The sequence below is a fragment of the Erinaceus europaeus genome, chromosome 2, assembly GCF_950295315.1.
Source record: "Erinaceus europaeus chromosome 2, mEriEur2.1, whole genome shotgun sequence".
NCBI classification, from domain to species: domain Eukaryota; kingdom Metazoa; phylum Chordata; class Mammalia; order Eulipotyphla; family Erinaceidae; genus Erinaceus; species Erinaceus europaeus.
This window is the reverse complement of record NC_080163.1, coordinates 414,153-435,101: the sequence shown is the minus strand read 5'-3', so window position 1 is coordinate 435,101 and position 20,949 is coordinate 414,153. Positions and strand designations below refer to the sequence as shown.

The following is a 20,949-nucleotide window of genomic DNA, read 5'->3' as shown; positions in this document are numbered from 1 at the left end:
ACCCGCCGCGCTACCACCTGACTCCCTACTCTTTTTTCCCCAGATCCCTGCTCATCTCTGGCTGCTGGTGGTGTAGGGATCGAACCTGGAGCCCTAGAGCCTCAGGCAGGAGAGTCTCTGTGCATGACCACTGTGCTGTCCACCCCACCTCGCTGCGGTTATTATTATTACCATTGTTAATGTTGTTCGTTGTTGGATAGGGCAGAGAGAAATGGAGAGAGGAGGGGAAGACAGAGAGGGGGAGAGAAAGACAGACACCTGCAGACCTGCTTCACCGCCTGGGAAGCAACTCTCCTGCAGGTGGGGAGCCGGGGGCTCGAACTGGGATCCTTACACTGGTCCTTGCGCTTTGCACCATGTATGCTTAACCCACTGCGCCACCGCCCGACCCCCCACCCGCCTCTTTCTATGGACATGATGCTGGAAGTCCAGATGAAATAGGATGGTGAAGGGGCAAGGACTGTCTAATGTGCATTTATTTCCCATCCACAGAGCTTGCCTTCCTTTCTCGAGCCCCCACACAGGGTTAGGGCCAGGGCTTCCAGAGTCCCAGTGTCCATGTCCACACCCCTCGCTCCAACACAGTCCATCCCACTGGCTGTGTGCGACACTGGTCAGCTAGCCCAGGCTTCTGCGCTGGGCTGGACTCCGTCTGTGGGTGGCTCTTGTGTCAGCAGTGCTTTCCTCTTTATCCTCTTGCTGTCCATGTGCTTTCTTCTTTTGGATCTAATAACTGACATGTAGACATAGGTCATTGCTGGTGCTGTCGCTTATTTAATAGAAACAGAAGTTGAGGGAGCCAGGGGAGAGAGGAGAGATGCCTGCAGCCCTGCTCCACTGTAGGGGACACTCCCCCACTCTGCAGGTGGGGACGGGGCCCAGCCCCGGGTTTGTGTGCACTGCGACCTGCGCACCTAGTCAGGAGAACCACTGCCCTCTCCGTCCACACTGCTCTTAAAGGCATCATCATCATCACCATCATCACCATCACGATCACCATCATCATCATCACCATCACCATCACCATCATCATCATCCTCACCATCACCATCCTCACCATCACCATCCTCACCATCATCATCATCACCATCATCACCATCATCATTATCACCATCATCATTATCATCATCATTACCATCACCATCTTCACTTCTTCTTCTTCTTCTAGCGTTTGCCCTTCTTCCGTAGCCAGTCAACAGCGTCAGGTTGAGCCTGATGTCAAGTTTCGAGACCTCCTTTGAATCTGGAGAGGTGGCAGTCGTTGACTATGTGGGTCACAGTCTGTCTGGAGCTGCAGGGGCAGTTCGGGTCGTCTCTGGCTCCCCAGCGATGGAACATAGCGGCGCACCGGTCATGGCCTGTTCGATAGCGATGGAGGAGGGCCCAATCATAACGTGCTAGGTCAGAGCCGGGTTGACGCTCGCAGGGGTCTGTGATGAGGTGTTTGTTCTTGACCTCAGCTGACTGCCAACTCTGTTTCCAAGAGACTGGAGCAGAGAAGTTCAGTGTAGGCGTAGGGGACCAGATTGGGTGACGAGACGTCAAGCGTTGGACAGGGTGGGCGGAGATATCCGCGTATATTGGCAGGTCCGGTCGAGCGTAGACGTGGGAAATGAACTTAGATGATGCTGCATCCCGACGAATATCTGGCGGGGCGATGTTGCTAAGAACTGGCAGCCATGGAACCGGGGTGGAACGGATGGTTCCAGAAATTATCCTCATGGAGGAATATAATTTGGAATCGACCAAGTGGACATGGGGGCTAAGGAACCATACTGGGGCACAGTATTCTGCAGTGGAATAGCAGAATGCCAGAGATGATGATCGTAGTGTGGAAGCGCTCGCGCCCCATGAGGAGCTGGCCAGTCTTGCAATGATGTGATTCCTCGTGCCCATCTTCACCATCACCATCACCATCACCATCATCATCACCATCACCATCATCACCATCATCACCATCATCATCATCATCACCATCATCACCATCACCATCATCATCACCATCACCATCCTCACCATCATCATCACCATCATCACCATCATCACCATCATCATCATCATCATCATCACCATCACCATCACCATCACCATCATCATCACCATCATCACCATCACCATCACCACCATCATCATCATCACCATCGCCATCCTCACCATCATCATCATCACCATCACCATCACCATCATTACCATCACCACCATCCTCACCATCATCATCATCATCACCATCATCATCATCATCCTCACCATCATTATTTTGGGAGTCCAGGATAGTACTCTTGCATGTGCAATGCATCATCATCATCATTATTATCATCATTATTATTATTATGGGAGTCCAGGATAGTACTCCTGCATGTGCAATGCCAGGGTTGAACTATTTTTCCCCTTTTGTTGCCCTTGTTGTTTATCGTTGTTGTTACTATTATTGTTGTTGTTATTGCTATCATCGCTATTGGATAGGACAGAGTGAAATGGAGGGGAAGACAGAGAGGGGGAGAGAAAGACAGACACCTGCAGACCTGCTTCACCGCCTGTGAAGCGACTCCCCTGCATGTGGGGAGCCGGGGGTTCCAACCAGGATCCTTACGCTGGTCCTTGCGCTTCGCGCCACGTGCGTTTAACCTGCTGTGCTACTGCCCCCCCCCCGTTTATATTTTTACACCTGCAGGGGGGAAGCTTCACGAGTGGTGAGCAGGGCTGCAGGGGTCTCTGTCTCCCTCCCTCCCATTGTCTCTCTTACCAAGTGAAGTAGAGAGACCTGAAGCCCACGCCAGCGACCGCCTCCGAGCCCCACCTGAATGGATGAACTTCTCCAGCTCCTTCTCGTTCTCGGGAAGCAGGTAGGTGGACTCCCGGCTCCCGTCGTCGGAGGCCTCGTCCTCATCCTCAAACGGCGGGATCTTGATGTTTCTGTAGAGCAAAGCCAGCTGCCGCCTCTCCTCGCGCTGGACCAGTCGGCTGTGGAAAGAGCGTGGGCAGCGGCTTGCAGGAGTCACACACCAGGACCCTGCTGCCTGCCGGGCAGAGCCGGGCAGAGGCGCGACCCCCGGGGTGTGAGGCCGGGCGGGCCGACACTACCGTTCTCACAGGGCAGACGCCAGGTTTCCTACCTCACCTGCCCGGGCACTCACAGCACAGAGCGCAGGGACCTGGGTTCAAGTCCCTGCCCGGCAAACTGGAGAGATGGACGCCAGCAGCGGCGGGTCTGGAAGCAGGAGGGGCTGACCAAGCAGCCGCAAAGCTCTCAGGGCTCAGCCCAGCTTACCGTGGCAGAAGGGAACCCAGCCAGCCGTGCGCTCCTGCTGCCTGTCTGCCTGCCTGTCTGTCTGTCTGTCTGTCTGTCTGACTGGCTATCTGTCTGGCTGGCTGTCTGCTGGCTGGCTGTTTGGCTGTCTGTCTGTCTGCTGGCTGTTTGGCTGTCTGTCTGTCTATCTGCTGGCTGTTTGGCTGTCTGATTGTCTGTCTGCTGGCTGTCTTGTCTGTCTGATTGTCTGTCTGCTGGCTGTTTGGCTGGCTGTCTGTTTGTCTGATTGTCTGTCTATCTGTCTGGCTGGCTGTCAGTCTCCCTCACTGTGCTCCCGGCTCAGTCTGTACACCAGGCACTAAGAGGTGGCTCACCTGGTGGCAGAGCAGCCCACCTGGGCAGTGTGCCTGCTGCGTGTGACCCAGGCTCCAGCCTCCCCATGTGGGAGGAAGATGCAGGACGGTGCTGTCCCCACCCCGAACACCCATGTCTCTGTCTCTCTGTCTCTCTCTCTCAGTTTATTTTTAGACTGAAAGAAATTGAGAGGGAGGGGGAGCCAGGGAGAAAGAGAGAGGGCCGAGCCGCCGCTCCCCAGCTGCGGGGGAAGCTTCAGGAGTGGTGGACCAGGGCCGCGGGCGTCTCCCCCTCTGTCTCCCTCCCTCTCAGCTTCTCTGTCTGCCAGTAACAGACAAATCAGGGCAAAACCGGGAGCTCACAAGCACCACACCCCCGGGTGCCGTCACGGCCAGGGCCCGGTGCCCCCGGGTTGGGAGGGAAGCAGGGGCCCTTGTCCGGGGCTGCGGCCCCTCCGCGTGGCGCACCTGGTTAAGCGCTCACGTCACAGCGCACAAGGGCCCGGGTTCAAGTCCCCGCTCCCCACCTGCAGGGGGGAAGCTTCACGAGTGGTGAAGCAGGGCTGCAGGGGTCTCTCTTCCTCTCCCTCTCTGTCTCCCCTCCCCTCTCAGTTTCTCTCTGTCCTAATAAAAAAGGGAGGGAAGAAGGAGAGAAGGGAGGGAGGGAGGTGGCCACCAGGAGCAGTGGATTCTCTGTGCAGGCACTGAGCCCCAGTGATAGAAAGAAAAGAAAGAAAGAAAAGAAAAAGTTGGGAATATGCTGGACTTACGTGCATGAGGTCTTGAGTCTAGTTCCTGGCATCAAATATATGAGAATAAAATACTCGGATTCATTCTTTTCTCTCTGTCTCTCTGTCTGTCTCTGTCTCTCTGTGTCTCTATATCTCTGTGTCTCTGTTTCTCTCTCTCTCTCAAAAAAAAAAAAAAGAACCAAACTGTCTCTCTTTAAAATGGTGAAACAGTAAATGACAGCAAAACCAACAGTAACATTTCAAAACCTGCTTCTGGGAAAACAAGCTTCCCAAGAGCAAAGCCGCAGCGGAGCCCATGCTCTGGACCGCAGGGGCGAGAGGGGGCGTCTGGGCATCAGACGACACCGTCAGCTTCACCTCTGTCCCCACGGACCGAACGCCCCAAACCGCCAACTGGACTCAGGACGGACGGACCGCCACACCGACAACCCAAATGCTGCCCCTGGCCTGGGCAGAGCTGGGGTCCCCACCGGGTGCCCGTAGGCAGGCCTGACGTCTGCCCGCCCGGCCACCCTGCCACGCCGCGGTAGGCTTCCTTTGAAAACTTCAGGACGGTCCCAGAATGTCTGCCTTAAACCCCCCCAAAGGGGCCGGTGGGAGCACTCCTGGCTAAGCACTCAGATCACAGCGCACAAGGACCTGGGTTCAAGTCCCCCGTCCCCACCTGCCGGGGGAGAGCTTCACGAGTGGTGAGCAGGGCTGCAGGGGTCTCTATGTCTCTCTCCCTCTGTCTCTCTCCCTTTTAAAATATTTATTAAAAAATAAATATTTTTTGGGAGTCGGGCTGTAGCGCAGCGGGTTAAGCGCAGGTGGCGCAAAGCACAAGGACCGGCACGGCGTCAGGATCCCGGTTCGAACCCCGGCTCCCCACCTGCAGGGGAGTCGCTTCACAGGCGGTGAAGCAGGTCTGCAGGTGTCTGTCTTTCTCTCCCCCTCTCTGTCTTCCCTTCCTCTCTCCATTTCTCTCTGTCCTATCCAACGACATCGATAATAACTACAACAATAAAACAACAAGGGCAACAAAAGGGAATAAATAAATAAAATAAATATTAAAAAATAAATAAATAAATAAATATTTTTTAAAAAACTACCAGCTTGGCCAGAGGCTTCTTTGTGTGAGAGAACAGGGTAGCCCACCCCCAAAGCCAATTTTTAAAATCTTTTATTTGTTCCTGGAGAGAGAGACAGGAATTAGTGAGGGGGAGATAGGGAGGAAGAGAGACAGAGAGACAGAGAGACGCCTGCAGCCCCGCTTCACCATTCGTGAGGCTTGCCCCCCACCCACAGGTGGGGACTGGGGGCTTAAACCTGGGGCCTTGAGTGTGTGATGTGTGTGCACTCAGCCAGGTGCGCTCCCACCTGGCCCCCAAACGTCATGTTTAGCCCAACCTGCCTAAGTAGTAGCAAGTCCCCGGGTGCCTTCCACTGACAAGATTCCTGCTCAGGTTCCAAGTTGACTTTCACCTTCTGAAATAGGTATGTGTATTAAGATGTCGCTTACCCATCAGTGAGAAAGATCCGAGGAGAGAGAACCGGACACACTCTGGGCCACACACAGCCAGGCCCTGAACTCAGGACCTCACGCTCAAGAGTCCGGTGCTCTAGCCACTGACCCGCCTCCCCGACAGCAGAACGTGTGTATTTATTAACAGGACAGACGGAGGGAGACCGAGAGCCCAGAGCAGCACATGGCCAGGACGTCAGGGTCAGTCAGGGTCACAGTGACACACAGGTGCTTCTGGTCACCAGCCACAGTAAGAAACAGGGATGACTGGGTGGGGGTGTCACATCTGGCTGAGTGCACACGTCACAATGCACAAGGACCCGGGTTCAAGCCCCCGGCCCCCACATGTAGGGGGAAAGTTTCACGAGTGGTGGAGCAGGGCTGCAGGCGGCTCTGTATCTCTCCCTTTCCCTCTCTCTCTCTCATTTTTAAAATATTTTTTTATTTATTTTCCCTTTCATTGCCCTAGTTTTTTTTTTGTTGTTGTTGTTGTAGTTATTACTTTTCTTGTTATTGATGTCGTTGTTGGATAGGACAGAGAGAAATGGAGAGAGGAGGGGAAGACAGAGGGGGAGAGAAAGACAGACACCTGCAGATCTGCTTCAACGCCTGTGAAGTGACTCCCCTGCAGTGGGGAGCGGGGGCTTGAACCCGGGGCCTTGCGGCTGCTGATACACCTGCCTCACCGGGTGTGGCCCTGGCGGCCCCGTCCCTCCTCGGCCAGTCGGCCTCTCAGCCCCAGAAGACCGTGCAGGGAGCAGGGGCCAGAAGACATCAGGCCCAGAACACATTCTAGAGACAGAATGAAAGTGTCATTTCTCAAGGCCTTCTGACCACAAAATGGCAAAGCAACGTCAGACTTAATAAGCTAAAATCTGATTTTAATGGGATGGCTTCTCTTAAGAATATTTATCGAAGGCCCAGGCAGTGGCGCACCTGGTCACATGCGCGTCACAGTACTCAAGGACCCGGGTTCGAGCCCCCGGTGCCCATGTGCAGGGTGAAGCAGGGCTGAGGTGTCTCTCCCTCCCCTCTCGGTTCCTGGCTGGTTCTAGCCACAATCAGTAAGGATAACAACGAAATTTAAAAGACAGACAGACAGACTGACTGATTCTGCTCGGGGTGGTGAGCAGGGCTCAAAGGCAAGAGCCCCGCAGATGCCTGGTGGCAGAGAGACGAAGTCAGGACCCACGAAACTGAACTATGTCCTTGTGATTCCTGTCAGCAGAGTGAGTGCAGGACCAGACCAAGAGCAGTGACCCCCATGCCCTCCTCCTCCCTGAGGCCTGCAGTGACCCCCATGTCCTCCTCCTCCCTGAGACCTGCAGTGACCCCACTGTCCTCCTCCTCCCTGAGGTCTGCAGTGACCCCCATGCCCTCCTCCTCCCTGAGGTCTGCAGTGACCCCCATGCCCTCCTCCTCCCTGAGGCCTGCAGTGACCCCCATGCCCTCCTCCTCCCTGAGGCCTGCAGTGACCCCCATGCCCTCCTCCTCCCTGAGGCCTGCAGTGACCCCCATGCCCTCCTCCTCCCTGAGGCCTGCAGTGACCCCCATGCCCTCCTCCTCCCTGAGGCCTGCAGTGACCCCCATGTCCTCCTCCTCCCTGAGGCCTGCAGTGACCCCCATGTCCTCCTCCTCCCTGAGACCTGCAGTGACCCCACTGTCCTCCTCCTCCCTGAGACCAGCAGTGACCCCCATGTCCTCCTCCTCCCTGAGACCTGCAGTGACCCCCATGCCCTCCTCCTCCCTGAGACCTGCAGTGACCCCCATGTCCTCCTCCTCCCTGAGACCTGCAGTGACCCCACTGTCCTCCTCCTCCCTGAGACCAGCAGTGACCCCCATGTCCTCCTCCTCCCTGAGACCTGCAGTGACCCCCATGCCCTCCTCCTCCCTGAGACCTGCAGTGACCCCCATGTCCTCCTCCTCCCTGAGACCTGCAGTGACACCCATGCCCTCCTCCTCCCTGAGGCCCGCAGTGACCCCACTGTCCTCCTCCTCCCTGAGACCTGCAGTGACCCCCATGTCCTCCTCCTCCCTGAGGCCTGCAGTGACCCCCATGCCCTCCTCCTCCCTGAGGCCTGCAGTGACCCCCATGCCCTCCTCCTCCCTGAGGCCTGCAGTGACCCCCATGTCCTCCTCCTCCCTGAGGCCTGCAGTGACCCCCATGCCCTCCTCCTCCCTGAGGCCTGCAGTGACCCCCATCCCCTCCTCCTCCCTGAGGCCTGCAGTGACCCCCATGTCCTCCTCCTCCCTGAGACCTGCAGTGACCCCTATGTCCTCCTCCTCCCTGAGACCTGCAGTGACCCCCATGTCCTCCTCCTCCCTGAGGCCTGCAGTGACCCCACTGTCCTCCTCCTCCCTGAGGCCTGCAGTGACCCCCATGTCCTCCTCCTCCCTGAGGCCTGCAGTGACCCCACTGTCCTCCTCCTCCCTGAGACCTGCAGTGACCCCCATGCCCTCCTCCTCCCTGAGGCCTGCAGTGACCCCCATCCCCTCCTCCTCCCTGAGGCCTGCAGTGACCCCCATGTCCTCCTCCTCCCTGAGACCTGCAGTGACCCCACTGTCCTCCTCCTCCCTGAGGCCTGCAGTGACCCCCATGCCCTCCTCCTCCCTGAGGCCTGCAGTGACCCCCATCCCCTCCTCCTCCCTGAGGCCTGCAGTGACCCCCATCCCCTCCTCCTCCCTGAGACCTGCAGTGACCCCCATGTCCTCCTCCTCCCTGAGACCTGCAGTGACCCCCATGCCCTCCTCCTCCCTGAGACCTGCAGTGACCCCACTGTCCTCCTCCTCCCTGAGGCCTGCAGTGACCCCCATGTCCTCCTCCTCCCTGAGGCCTGCAGTGACCCCCATGTCCTCCTCCTCCCTGAGGCCTGCAGTGACCCCCATGTCCTCCTCCTCCCTGAGACCTGCAGTGACCCCACTGTCCTCCTCCTCCCTGAGACCTGCAGTGACCCCCATGTCCTCCTCCTCCCTGAGGCCTGCAGTGACACCACTGTCCTCCTCCTCCCTGAGGCCTGCAGTGACCCCCATGTCCTCCTCCTCCCTGAGGCCTGCAGTGACCCCACTGTCCTCCTCCTCCCTGAGGCCTGCAGTGACCCCCATGCCCTCCTCCTCCCTGAGACCTGCAGTGACCCCACTGTCCTCCTCCTCCCTGAGGCCTGCAGTGACCCCCATGTCCTCCTCCTCCCTGAGACCTGCAGTGACCCCCACGTCCTCCTCCTCCCTGAGGCCTGCAGTGACCCCCATGTCCTCCTCCTCCCTGAGGCCTGCAGTGACCCCCATGTCCTCCTCCTCCCTGAGACCTGCAGTGACCCCCATGCCCTCCTCCTCCCTGTGACCTGCAGTGACCCCCATGTCCTCCTCCTCCCTGAGGCCTGCAGTGACCCCCATGTCCTCCTCCTCCCTGAGACCTGCAGTGACCCCCATGTCCTCCTCCTCCCTGAGACCTGCAGTGACCCCCATGCCCTCCTCCTCCCTGAGGCCTGCAGTGACCCCCATGCCCTCCTCCTCCCTGAGGCCTGCAGTGACTCCCATCCCCTCCTCCTCCCTGAGGCCTGCAGTGACCCCCATGTCCTCCTCCTCCCTGAGACCTGCAGTGACCCCCATGTCCTCCTCCTCCCTGAGACCTGCAGTGACCCCCATGTCCTCCTCCTCCCTGAGGCCTGCAGTGACCCCACTGTCCTCCTCCTCCCTGAGGCCTGCAGTGACCCCCATGCCCTCCTCCTCCCTGAGACCTGCAGTGACCCCCATGTCCTCCTCCTCCCTGAGACCTGCAGTGACCCCCATGTCCTCCTCCTCCCTGAGGCCTGCAGTGACCCCACTGTCCTCCTCCTCCCTGAGGCCTGCAGTGACCCCACTGTCCTCCTCCTCCCTGAGGCCTGCAGTGACCCCCATGTCCTCCTCCTCCCTGAGGCCTGCAGTGACCCCCATGCCCTCCTCCTCCCTGAGGCCTGCAGTGACCCCACTGTCCTCCTCCTCCCTGAGACCTGCAGTGACCCCCATGTCCTCCTCCTCCCTGAGACCTGCAGTGACCCCCATGCCCTCCTCCTCCCTGAGACCTGCAGTGACCCCACTGTCCTCCTCCTCCTTGAGGCCTGCAGTGACCCCCATGTCCTCCTCCTCCCTGAGGCCTGCAGTGACCCCCATGTCCTCCTCCTCCCTGAGGCCTGCAGTGACCCCCATGTCCTCCTCCTCCCTGAGACCTGCAGTGACCCCACTGTCCTCCTCCTCCCTGAGACCTGCAGTGACCCCCATGTCCTCCTCCTCCCTGAGGCCTGCAGTGACCCCCATGTCCTCCTCCTCCCTGAGGTCTGCAGTGACCCCACTGTCCTCCTCCTCCCTGAGGCCTGCAGTGACCCCCATGTCCTCCTCCTCCCTGAGACCTGCAGTGACCCCCATGTCCTCCTCCTCCCTGAGGCCTGCAGTGACCCCCATGTCCTCCTCCTCCCTGAGGCCTGCAGTGACCCCACTGTCCTCCTCCTCCCTGAGACCTGCAGTGACCCCCATGCCCTCCTCCTCCCTGAGGCCTGCAGTGACCCCCATGCCCTCCTCCTCCCTGAGGCCTGCAGTGACCCCCATGTCCTCCTCCTCCCTGAGGCCTGCAGTGACCCCCATGTCCTCCTCCTCCCTGAAACCTGCAGTGACCCCCATGCCCTCCTCCTCCCTGAGACCTGTAGTGACCCCCATGTCCTCCTCCTCCCTGAGGCCTGCAGTGACCCCCATGTCCTCCTCCTCCCTGAGACCTGCAGTGACCCCACTGTCCTCCTCCTCCCTGAGGCCTGCAGTGACCCCCATGTCCTCCTCCTCCCTGAGACCTGCAGTGACCCCCATGTCCTCCTCCTCCCTGAGGCCTGCAGTGACCCCCATCCCCTCCTCCTCCCTGAGGCCTGCAGTGACCCCCATCCCCTCCTCCTCCCTGAGACCTGCAGTGACCCCCATGTCCTCCTCCTCCCTGAGGCCTGCAGTGACCCCCATGTCCTCCTCCTCCCTGAGGCCTGCAGTGACCCCCATGCCCTCCTCCTCCCTGAGGCCTGCAGTGACCCCCATCCCCTCCTCCTCCCTGAGGCCTGCAGTGACCCCACTGTCCTCCTCCTCCCTGAGACCTGCAGTGACCCCCATGTCCTCCTCCTCCCTGAGGCCTGCAGTGACCCCCATCCCCTCCTCCTCCCTGAGGCCTGCAGTGACCCCACTGTCCTCCTCCTCCCTGAGACCTGCAGTGACCCCCATGTCCTCCTCCTCCCTGAGGCCTGCAGTGACCCCCATGTCCTCCTCCTCCCTGAGGCCTGCAGTGACCCCCATCCCCTCCTCCTCCCTGAGGCCTGCAGTGACCCCCATGTCCTCCTCCTCCCTGAGACCTGCAGTGACCCCCATCCCCTCCTCCTCCCTGAGGCCTGCAGTGACCCCACTGTCCTCCTCCTCCCTGAGGCCTGCAGTGACCCCCATGTCCTCCTCCTCCCTGAGGCCTGCAGTGACCCCCATCCCCTCCTCCTCCCTGAGACCTGCAGTAACCGCTACTCACTAGATCCCGCAGGAAACCGCCATCCCACAACCCAGCGCCACGCCGAGGGCCACGCAGGCCACCAGAATGACTTGTGTGAGAGCCGGTCTGTGCGGGATCATCTCTGGATGGAAAGAAAAGAAATCGTGATTCCCTGCCTGTCTGCGGTGTGTCAGACCGTCGTGTCTCGTGATTGCGTATTTGCTCTGGTGGGGCCAGGAGTGGAGAGGGAGGGGAGACAGGAGACAGATAGACTGACAGACAGCTGCGGCCCTGCTCCACCACTCTCAAAGCTTCCCCTGCAGGTGGGGAGCGGCGGCTTGAACCCAGGGCCTTGTGCTCTGTAGTGTGTGTTCAGGCAGGTGGCTGCCACCCAGACTTGCAGTCTCTCTCTCTCTTTATCTATCTGTCTGTCTATCTCGCCATCTCTTCTTCTCTCCCTCTCTCTCTCTCCATCTCCCTCCTTCCCTCTCCTTCTCCCTCTCCCTCTCTCCCTGCCTCTCTCTCTCTCTCTCTCCCTCACCCTCTCCCTCTCTCTCCATCTCCCTCTCCTTTTTCTCTCTCCTTCTTTCTCTCCATTTCTCTCTCTCTCTCTGTATCCTTATTCCTTAAAATAAATAAAATACTAGGGGTGGTGCACCCAGTAAAGCCCACATGTCACCATGCTCAAGGATCTGGGTTCGAGCCCCCGGTTCCACCGGCAGGGGCAAGCCCAGGAGTGGTGGAGCAGGGCTGCAGGTGTCTCCGTCTCCATCGACAACAAATGTCACGGTGTTGAGAGAGGAGGTTCAGAAGCCAGCTGCCTGTGTGGGAGAATGTGACAGGCTCCGCCTGCGTCCTGCCCGCTGCCTCCACGTGCCCGTCCCTGGGCAGAGCCCTCTGAGCCGCACCCTCCTGCCCGTCTGCACAGCCAGCAGCCAGGGCCACGGTGGCATGGACGCCGAGCACAGACCTTGCTCCAGGTGGGCGCGTGTGGGCACGTGGCCAGCGCCACCAGGCTGCGGGCATCCTTCCCGGGCTTGGGGCTGCCTCCTCCTATCTGCAGTCACTGGGACGGGTGGCCAGAGCCACTCTCTACACACCTGCACGGGCATGGGGACGGGGATGAGGTGGCACAGGGATGGGCACGGGGAGAGTACAGGGACAGCCACGGGCATGGGGACAGGCACAGGGATGGGCACAAGGATGGGCATAGGGACGGCAGGGGATGGGCTTGGGTATGGGCACAGACAAGGACACAGGGATGGACACAGGGACAGATATGGGGATGGAGACAGGCACGGTGAAGACTCAGGCCGTTGCCTCAGGGTGGGCCATGGACCCCCAGTGCAGATGGACCCTCCTGCCTGAGGCCCTGAGGCTCCGGGTTCAACCGCCGGCACCACCATCAGCCGGGGCTCAGCAGGGCTCTGGCCGTCTCTCTGTCTCTGTCTGTGTCTCTGTCTCTTTCCGGGTGTGTATCTTCCTTTTCGTATCTCTTTCATTAAACTGAATGAAATATAACGAATGAGTGTTTTTATGAAGCAGACTCCCCGAGGGCACCCCAGCTTTCAGTGTCTGCCGTCCTGGGCAGAGGTGGCTGAGCAGGCTCAGTCCCGGTCTGGACAGTACCCACTGTGCACAGTCTTCCCGCAGGCTGTGTGTGGTGGGTGGGCGCCCACTGCGTGTCCTCTGAGCTGTGTCTGAGTGCAGATGGGCAGGGGGCTGCGGGGCGGCCTGGGCGCCAGTGAGCTCTGCCTCCCCACTCCCTTCCTCTGGTGTTTTGCTGACTGCATTATGCACATCTCACTAAGGAGACAGACAGACAGACAGAGAGACAGAGCGGTGCTCACTCGGCTTAGGGTCGTGTGAGGGTGCTTCAGCTCTCCATTCAGAGAATACGGTCCCCACCGCCAGGCTCTGTGACCACGGCGGGTCTCCCAAGCTCACAGACTTGGGCTGACTGCGACTTCTACGACCGCATGTCTCTGTCTCTGTCAGTCTGATCTGATTTTTTAAATATTTATTTATTTATTCCCTTTTGTTGCCCTTGTTGTTTTACTGTTGTGGTTATTGTTGTTATTGATGTCATAGTTGTTGGATAGGACAGAGAGAAATGGAGAGAGGAGGGGAAGACAGAGAGGGGGAGAGAAAGACAGACACCTGCAGACCTGCTTCACCGCCTGTGTAGCGACTCCCCTGCAGGTGGGGAGCCGGGGGCTCGAACCTGGAGCCTTACACCGGTCCTTGCGCTTTGCGCCACGTGTGCTTAACCCGCTGCGCTACAGCCCGACTCCCTCTATCTGATTTTTAACCAGCGCCCTGCTTAGCTCTGGCTGATGGTGGCACAGGGGATTGAACCTGGGACTTGGGAGCCTCAGGCATGAGGGTGTCTTGACATAACCATTATGCTGCCTACGTATCCATTTTTGCCCGTTCTTATCTACCTATGTGGTCCTCTGTTCAGCTTTCTCTCTGTTTTATTTCTATTCGTGATTCAATATCACTCTGCGACTTCATAAGCCAGTGGAGACCTGCTTCCACAAGTCTCTGTCACCAGGTTCTCCGTCTCTACCCAGCCCCCTTTTGACATCGACTCCAGGGTTGCCCACCATCTTTTTCTACTTTATCTGACAGAACAGAAAAATCAAGAAGGGAGACAGAGAGGACAACAGACAGAGACCCCTGCGGTCCTGCCTCGCCACTCGTGAAGCTTTTCCCCTGCAGGTGGGGACTGGGGGCTCGAACCCGGGTCCTTCTGCGCTTAACCAGGTGAGCCGTCATCTGGCCCTTGCTTTCTGGTTTTGCTATTTTCTTTCTTTTTTTTTTTTTTTTGCTTTTTTAAATTGTTTTTCCCAGAGCCCTGCTCAGTTCTGGCTGATGGAGGTGCAGGGGATTGAACCTGGGACTTTGGAGCCTCAGGCGTGAGAGTCTCTTTGCTGAATCATGATGCTTCAGGTTTTACTATTTTCTTTTTTATTAGTTGGATAGAGACAGAGAAACTGAGAGGAAGGAGAGATGGAGGGGGAGAGAGACACCTGCAGCCTATTTATTTTATTTTTATCTGTTTATTTGTTCATTCACTTACTTGCTTTTGCCTCCAGGGTTATTTCTGGGGCTTGGCACCTGCACTGGGAATCCACTGCTCCTGGAGGCCAATTTTGGTAGGACAGAGAGGAATGGAGAGAGAAGGGAAGACAGAGAGGGGGAGAGACAGACAGACACCTGCAGACCTGCTTCACCGCCTGGGAAGCGACCTCCCTGCAGGCGGGGAGCTGGGGCTCGAACCAGGATCCTTACGCCGGTCCTTGTGCTTTGTGCCACGTGCGCTTAACCCGCTGCACTACCACCTGGCGCCTATTTTATTGTGATTTTTTAAACTTTATTTTGCTACCAGATTATCACATAGTGACCTAGGGCCGCTCAGCTAAACCCCTCCCCAGATACAGCTTAAGGGGCTAAGAAAGTGATTCGATCCCCAATGGATGCTCAGAGCCGTTCTTTCTGAGGTAAAGGAACAAATGACAGAAATAAGGGAGATATTCCGATCTGATGCAAACTCAACTAGGAAAACCCAGAGCAAGTGAGAGGGTGATTCAGTGCATAAGACAGAACTTACGAGTTCTTTTCTTGTCTTTTTTTTGCCCCCAGGGTTATTGCTGGGCTCGGCGCCTGCACCACAAATCCACCGCTCCTGGAGGCCATTTTTCCCCTTTTGTTGTCTTTGTTGTTTTTATTGTTGTAGTAGTTATTATTGTTGTAGTTATTGATGTCATCGTTGTCGGATAGGACAGAGAGAAATGGAGAGAGGAGGGGAAGACAGAGAGGGGGAGAGAAAGACAGACACCTGCAGACCTGCTTCTCCACTTGTGAAGATTTTTTCTTTTTTCAACATTTTTTATATTTATTTATTTATTCCCTTTGTTGCCCTTGTTGTTTTATTGTTGTAATTATTATTGTTGTTGTCATTGTTGGATAGGACAGAGAGAAATGGAGAGAGGAGGGGAAGACAGAGGGGGAGAGAAAGACAGACACCTGCAGACCTGCTTCACCGCCTGTGTAGCGACTCCCCTGCAGGTGGGGAGCCGGGGGCTCGAACCGGGATCCTCACAACGGTCCTTGTGCTTTGCGCCACCTGGGCTTAACCCGCTGCACCACTGCCCGGCCCCCCCAACTTAAGTCCTTATCTACTACAGACCAAGGTGATGGGTGGGGCCGGCTGAGCACTCACACTCCAGTGCACGAGGACCCGGGTTCAAGCCCCCGTCCCCATCTGCAGAGTGATGGGGCAGCTGCCGGTCCCTCTCCCTCCCTGTGGCCCCTCTCCATTTCCGGCTGCCTCTAACAAAACAAGAACCAGTGAAGGCCGTCGCCCCCGTGCTGGCTGTCCCCACCCCGTTGACTTTTCGCTTCTCCGTTGCCTTTCCTCCCTGCTCCAGGAAGCACCCAGCCTCACCCCTGCCACGGGACCCGCTGCAGGACGCCCCCCGCCCCAGGCCCCTGCCCCCCCGGACGCACCGTGCAGCCTGTGGTGTGGTGAGGGCTCCGCAGCAGCTGGAGCTGGAAGAACGAGAGAAGGGCTCAGAGAAGTCGGAGGAACAGCAGCACTCTGGGCTGGTGCATCCGCAGGGCTCAGAGCCCCAAGCTGCGAGCCCACCTGCCCACCTGCCACCTGCCCACCTGCCCACCTGTCCACCTGTCCACCTGCACACCTGCCCACCTACACACCTGCCCACCTGCACACCTGTCCACCTGCACACCTGCCCACCTGTCCACCTGCACACCTGTCCACCTGCACACCTGTCCACCTGCACACCTGCCCACCTACACACCTGCCCACCTGCACACCTGCACACCTGCCACCTGCCCACCTGCCACCTGCCCACCAGCCACCTGCCCACCTGCCCACCTGCCACCTGCCCACCAGCCACCTGCCCACCTGTCCACCTGTCCACCTGCACACCTACACACCTGCCCACCTGCCCACCTGCCACCTGCCCACCAGCCACCTGCACACCTGTCCACCTGTCCACCTGCACACCTACACACCTGCCCACCTGCCCACCTGCCACCTGCCCACCTTCCACCTGTCCACCTGCCACCTGCCCACCTGCCCACCTGTCCACCTATCCACCTGCACACCTGCCCACCTACACACCTGCCCACCTGCCACCTGCCCACCGTCCACCTGCACACCTGCCCACCTGTCCACCTGCCCTCCTGCCCACCTGCCCACCTGTCCACCTGCCCACCTGCACACCTGCCCTCCTGCCCACCTGCACACCTGCACACCGCCCACCTGCACACCTGCACACCTGCCCACCTGCTGGGGGGCCAGCCTAGCTCACCTGGCCCGTCTTCCCAGAGAGGTGGCAAGGGATAGGGGAGCTTTGCTACAGGGTGTCTCTCCCTCTGTGTCTTTAAACAGTTTTATTATTATTTATTTATTCCCTTTTGTTGTCCTTGTTATTTTACTATTGCAGTTATTACTGTTGTTGTTATTGTTGTTGTTCATTGTTGGACAGGACGGAGAGAAATGGAGAGAGGAGGGGAAGACAGAGAGGGGGATAGAAAGACAGACACCTGCAGACCTGCTTCACCGCCTGGGAAGCGACTCCCCTGCAGGTGGGGAGCCGGGGCTCAAACCGGGATCCTTAAGCCGGTCCTTGCGCTTTGCGCCACGTGCGCTTAACCCGCTGTGCTACCGCCCGACTCATCTCTGCTTATTGGACAGAGACAGAGAGAGATTGAGAAGGGGGAGACAGAGAGGGAGAGACAGAGAGACCCCTGCAGCCCTGCTCCACTGCTCACAAAGCTTCCCCCTGCAGGTGGGGAGCGGGGCCTTGAACCCGGGGCCGATCAGCCCAGCCCCTCCCTCCGTCTCTGCTCCCGCGTGAGGGCTCCACCTGCCCGCCAGCCCGGCAGCCCACAGCAGCTTCCTCCTGTCCAGGCAGAGGGGCAACACAGATGGGAGGCCCGTCAGAGACCCCAGCTGAGCGCAAGGCCCCGGGTTCGAGCCCCCGTCCCCACCTGCGCAGAAGCTTCACGCGTGGTGGGGCAGGGCCGCTCGTGTCTCTCTGTCTCCCTCCTCTCAATTTCTGGGGTCTCTCCAACAATAAACAAAGAGGACAAACAGTGGGGTCCGGGAGGTGGCGCAGTGGGCAGAGCACTGGACTCTGCAGCGGGGCCCCGAGTTCAGGCACGGCAGCACGTGGGCCAGAGGGACACCTGGCTCTCTCTCTCCCCCCTCCCTCTCTCCCTCCCTCCCTCCCTCCCTCCCTCCCTTCTTTCCTTTCTTTCTTTCTCATGAATAAAGAAATAAAATCTTTAAGAAAATTAAAAATGGGGGGTCGGGTACTAGCGCAGTGGGTTAAGCGCACATGACACAAAGCACAAGGACCAGCATGAGGACGGGTCCCCCTGCACTCAGCACCCCAGACACGGACCCTCCAGGACGGGTCACCCTGCACCCAGCACCCCAGACACGGACCCTCCAGGACGGGTCCCCCTGCACTCAGCACCCCAGACACGGACCCTCCAGGACGGGTCACCCTGCACCCAGCACCCAGCACTCCAGACACAGACCCTACAGGACAGGTCCCCAGCACCCAGCTCCTGGAGACGGTCCTGCAGGCTGGCTGGATAGCTGTCAGTCTGTCCTGTGGCTCCGGGTGGGGCACGTCACCAGGTGCGCAGCGGCCCGGCCCCACGCCCTTTTCCTGCTCGGCCCTTTAACTCCAAAGAGCGAGCCAGGCTCTGCCTAGTCCGGTGTCCGCAGGGAAGGAAAGCACAGGAGACGGCTGGCTCACCTGGTAGAGCGGACCTGGTCGGCACCACACGGAAGCCGCGTGCAAAGCGGGAGCCCCAGGGCAGGGAGCCCTGCCGGTGGCGCCGGGGACTGAACCCGGGGCCTCAGAGCTCAGGCAGGAGGGCCTTGCACAGAACCCCTGCGCTGTCTCCCCGCCCCTCGTGTCTCTCTCCATCTCTGTCTCTGACACCTGAAAGCATGAGCTGCGTGCGGGTCATGGCAGGGGCAGAGGAAGCCCGTGGTCAAGTTCAGCCAGCCTCCTCGCGGGCCTCCTCGCGGGATCCCACAGCTCAGGGCCACGTGTTCATTCAGAGAGAAAGAAAACAAACCAGAACAAAAACAGGGGAGAGAGACCCCGGCGTGGTGCTTCCTGGGCCGGCCGGAGCCTCCTCCAGTGACTGGGCACCCTCCCATGTGGTGCTGGGGTTCAAACCGGGGACACACCCTCAGGGTGAGCTCTGCATCCAGCTCTCCGCAGCCTCTCGCTTTCTTTCTAATTATCACCTTTGCTTAACGGGCAGGGACAGCCGGGTATCAAGAGGAAGCGGGAGGCAGGGAGAAAGAGGGACAGACAGACACCTGCCTGCGGGGGCCGGGCGGCAACGCCCATGGCTAAGCCACATGGCGCCAAGCACAAGGAACCCGGGTTCGAGCCCCCGGCTCCCCACCTGCAGGGGAAGCTTCACAGGCGGTGAGCAGGGCTGCGGCTGTCTGTCGGCCCCTCTCCCTCCTCTTTCAACCTCTCTCTGTCCTGTCCAATAAAATGGGGACAATGTCTGCCAGGAACCCTGAATGCCTAGTGCCGGCGATGAGTCCTTGGAGGCAAAAAAAAAAAAAAAAAAAGGGCAGATGGGAAGAAGGCAGGAAAGAAAGAAAGGAGGGAGGAAGGGAGGGAGGGAGGGAGGGAGGGAGGAAAAAGAAAAGAGACACCTTGGGAGTCGGGCGGTGGCGCAGTGGGGTAAGCGCAGGTGGCGCAAAGCACAAGGACGGGCGTGAGGATCCTGGTTCGAGCCCCCGGCTCCCACCTGCAGGGGAGTCACTTCACAGACGGTGAAGCAGGTCTGCAGGTGTCTGTCTTTCTCTCCCCCTCTCTGTCTTCCCCTCCTCTCTCCATGTCTCTCTGTCCTGTCCAACAACAAAGCAACGTCAACAATGGCAATAATAACCGCAACGAGGCTGCAACAACTAGGGCAACAAAAAGGGGGAAAAATGGCCTCCAGGAGCGGTGGATTCATGGTGCAGGCACCAAGCCCAGCAATAACCCTGGAGGAAAAAAAAAAAAAGAAGAGAGACACCTGCAGCCCTGCTCGATCACTGACACTCCCTCTGCAGGTGGGGGTGACCCAGGGGCTTGAACCCGGGCCCGGCGCTCCGCACCAGGTGTGCTGAGCCAGGCGCTACGCCGCCCCCAGGCTGCGGCCTCCCACCTCCCCGCACGTGCCAGGTGGTCGCTGGCCAGGCGCCGTGGACTCACCTGGGACGGGGAGGCAGGAGCGAGGTGGACACCCCCCCACAAGCAGAAGCAGAAAGGCTGCGGCCTGCGGGGCCCCGCCCGCCATCCCCTGACCCGCGGCCGCCCGTCCTGGGGGAGCCATGGCTACGGCCCAGCTCCCGCCCCGGTTGCTCGGGACGCGGCCCCCACGGAATGTGCCGGTTCCGACCCGCAACGGGCAGTGTGAGGTCAGCTCGCCCCCACGCCGGGTTCTCTCCCAGAACCAGGGGCCGGAGGCATGGAGACAGGTGGGCCGGGCCCCGGGAGAGAAGGACCACACGCTGCCGGGCACGAGGACCTGGGTTCGAGGCCCTGGGCCCCAGCAGCAGGGACCTTCACGAGCGGTGGAGCAGGCCTGCAGGTGTGTGTCTCCCTCTCCTCCCCGATCGTTTTCTCTCTGTTCTGCCAGGCGAATGGTTCTAATTCCTTGTGGCTCATGGCACGACAGACACAGCAGTGCGGGCTCAGGGCTGCGGCGGCAGAGTGCAGCCGCTGCGTGTTGGGCAGGCCCCGCTCTGAGCATCCGCCACTCACCCGCCTGCAGAACAGGAGGAAGAGACGGGGCCTGTCAGCAAATCTCGGCCCCGGGAATCAATGTTAAACCAACACTGACGCGTCTTCTTGCACTAGAAATCGAGGGGGACAGAGACGCAGAGAGGCCTGCGAACCTGCTTCACCGCTCATGAAGCTTCCCCTGCAGGTGGGGACGGGGACTCGGACCCGGGACCCCGCGCACTGCAGTGTGGGTTCACCCATCGCATGCCGGGCCACCCAGAGCCCTCAGAGGCCAGACTCCCTGGCACTCACTCGGGGCCTTGCCCTGGGTTGGGAGCCTGCCGGCTAATTGCAGCCGCTTGGGCCGGGCCGGTGGCTTGTCTGGTCAGGGGAGGCCGGCAGCCCAGTGTGAGGAGGTGGGGACACCTGCCGTCCTGATTTCAGCACCTGGGCCACCCCGGACCCCACCTTCTGCCTCCCCGGCTGGCGGGGACGCACCTGGCTGAGCGCACGTCACGGCGCCCAAAGCCCCGGGTTCAACGACCGGCAGTCGGCCTGCAGCAGGGCGGCTGGATGGATGCCAGAGATGGCGGGAAGGAAGGGACAGAACAGAGGAGGCTGTCTGGTTTCTTCCTTTTTAAAAAAATTGTTGTTGTAGTTATTATTATTGATGTCGTCATTGTAGGACAGAGAGAAATGGAGAGAGGAGGGGAAGACAGAGAAGGGGAGAGAAAGACAGACACCTGCAGACCTGCTTCACCGCCTGGGAAGCGACTCCCCTGCAGGTGGGGAGCCGGGGGCTCGAACCGGGATCCTTACGTC

The 20,949-nt window shown here is 59.2% G+C and overlaps 1 protein-coding gene across 1 annotated transcript; it reads right to left on the bottom strand.

The window, feature by feature from the left end:
* Window positions 1-458: 458 nt before the first annotated feature.
* Window positions 459-20,012, bottom strand: C2H19orf18 (chromosome 2 C19orf18 homolog). Its single transcript, XM_016194717.2, has 5 exons — window positions 19,615-20,012; window positions 15,851-15,892; window positions 11,375-11,477; window positions 2,798-2,961; window positions 459-733 (listed from the first exon to the last, which is right to left on the bottom strand). The coding sequence occupies exons 1-5, from the start codon at window positions 19,733-19,735 to the stop codon at window positions 615-617; spliced, it is 549 nt and encodes a 182-aa protein (XP_016050203.2). The 5' UTR covers window positions 19,736-20,012; the 3' UTR covers window positions 459-614.
* Window positions 20,013-20,949: the final 937 nt, after the last annotated feature.

Excerpts from the sequence above, each read along its gene's own strand:
- C2H19orf18 (XM_016194717.2), bottom strand. The coding sequence starts at position 19,735 with ATGGCTCCCCCAGGACGGGCGGCCGCGGGTCAGGGGATGGCGGGCGGG. Across the intron at positions 15,893-19,614 it reads CTCCTGCCTCCCCGTCCCAG|CTCCAGCTGCTGCGGAGCCC; the intron begins GTGAGTCCACGG and ends TCGTTCTTCCAG. Across the intron at positions 734-2,797 it reads GGAGAAGTTCATCCATTCAG|TTATTAGATCCAAAAGAAGA; the intron begins GTGGGGCTCGGA and ends TCTACATGTCAG.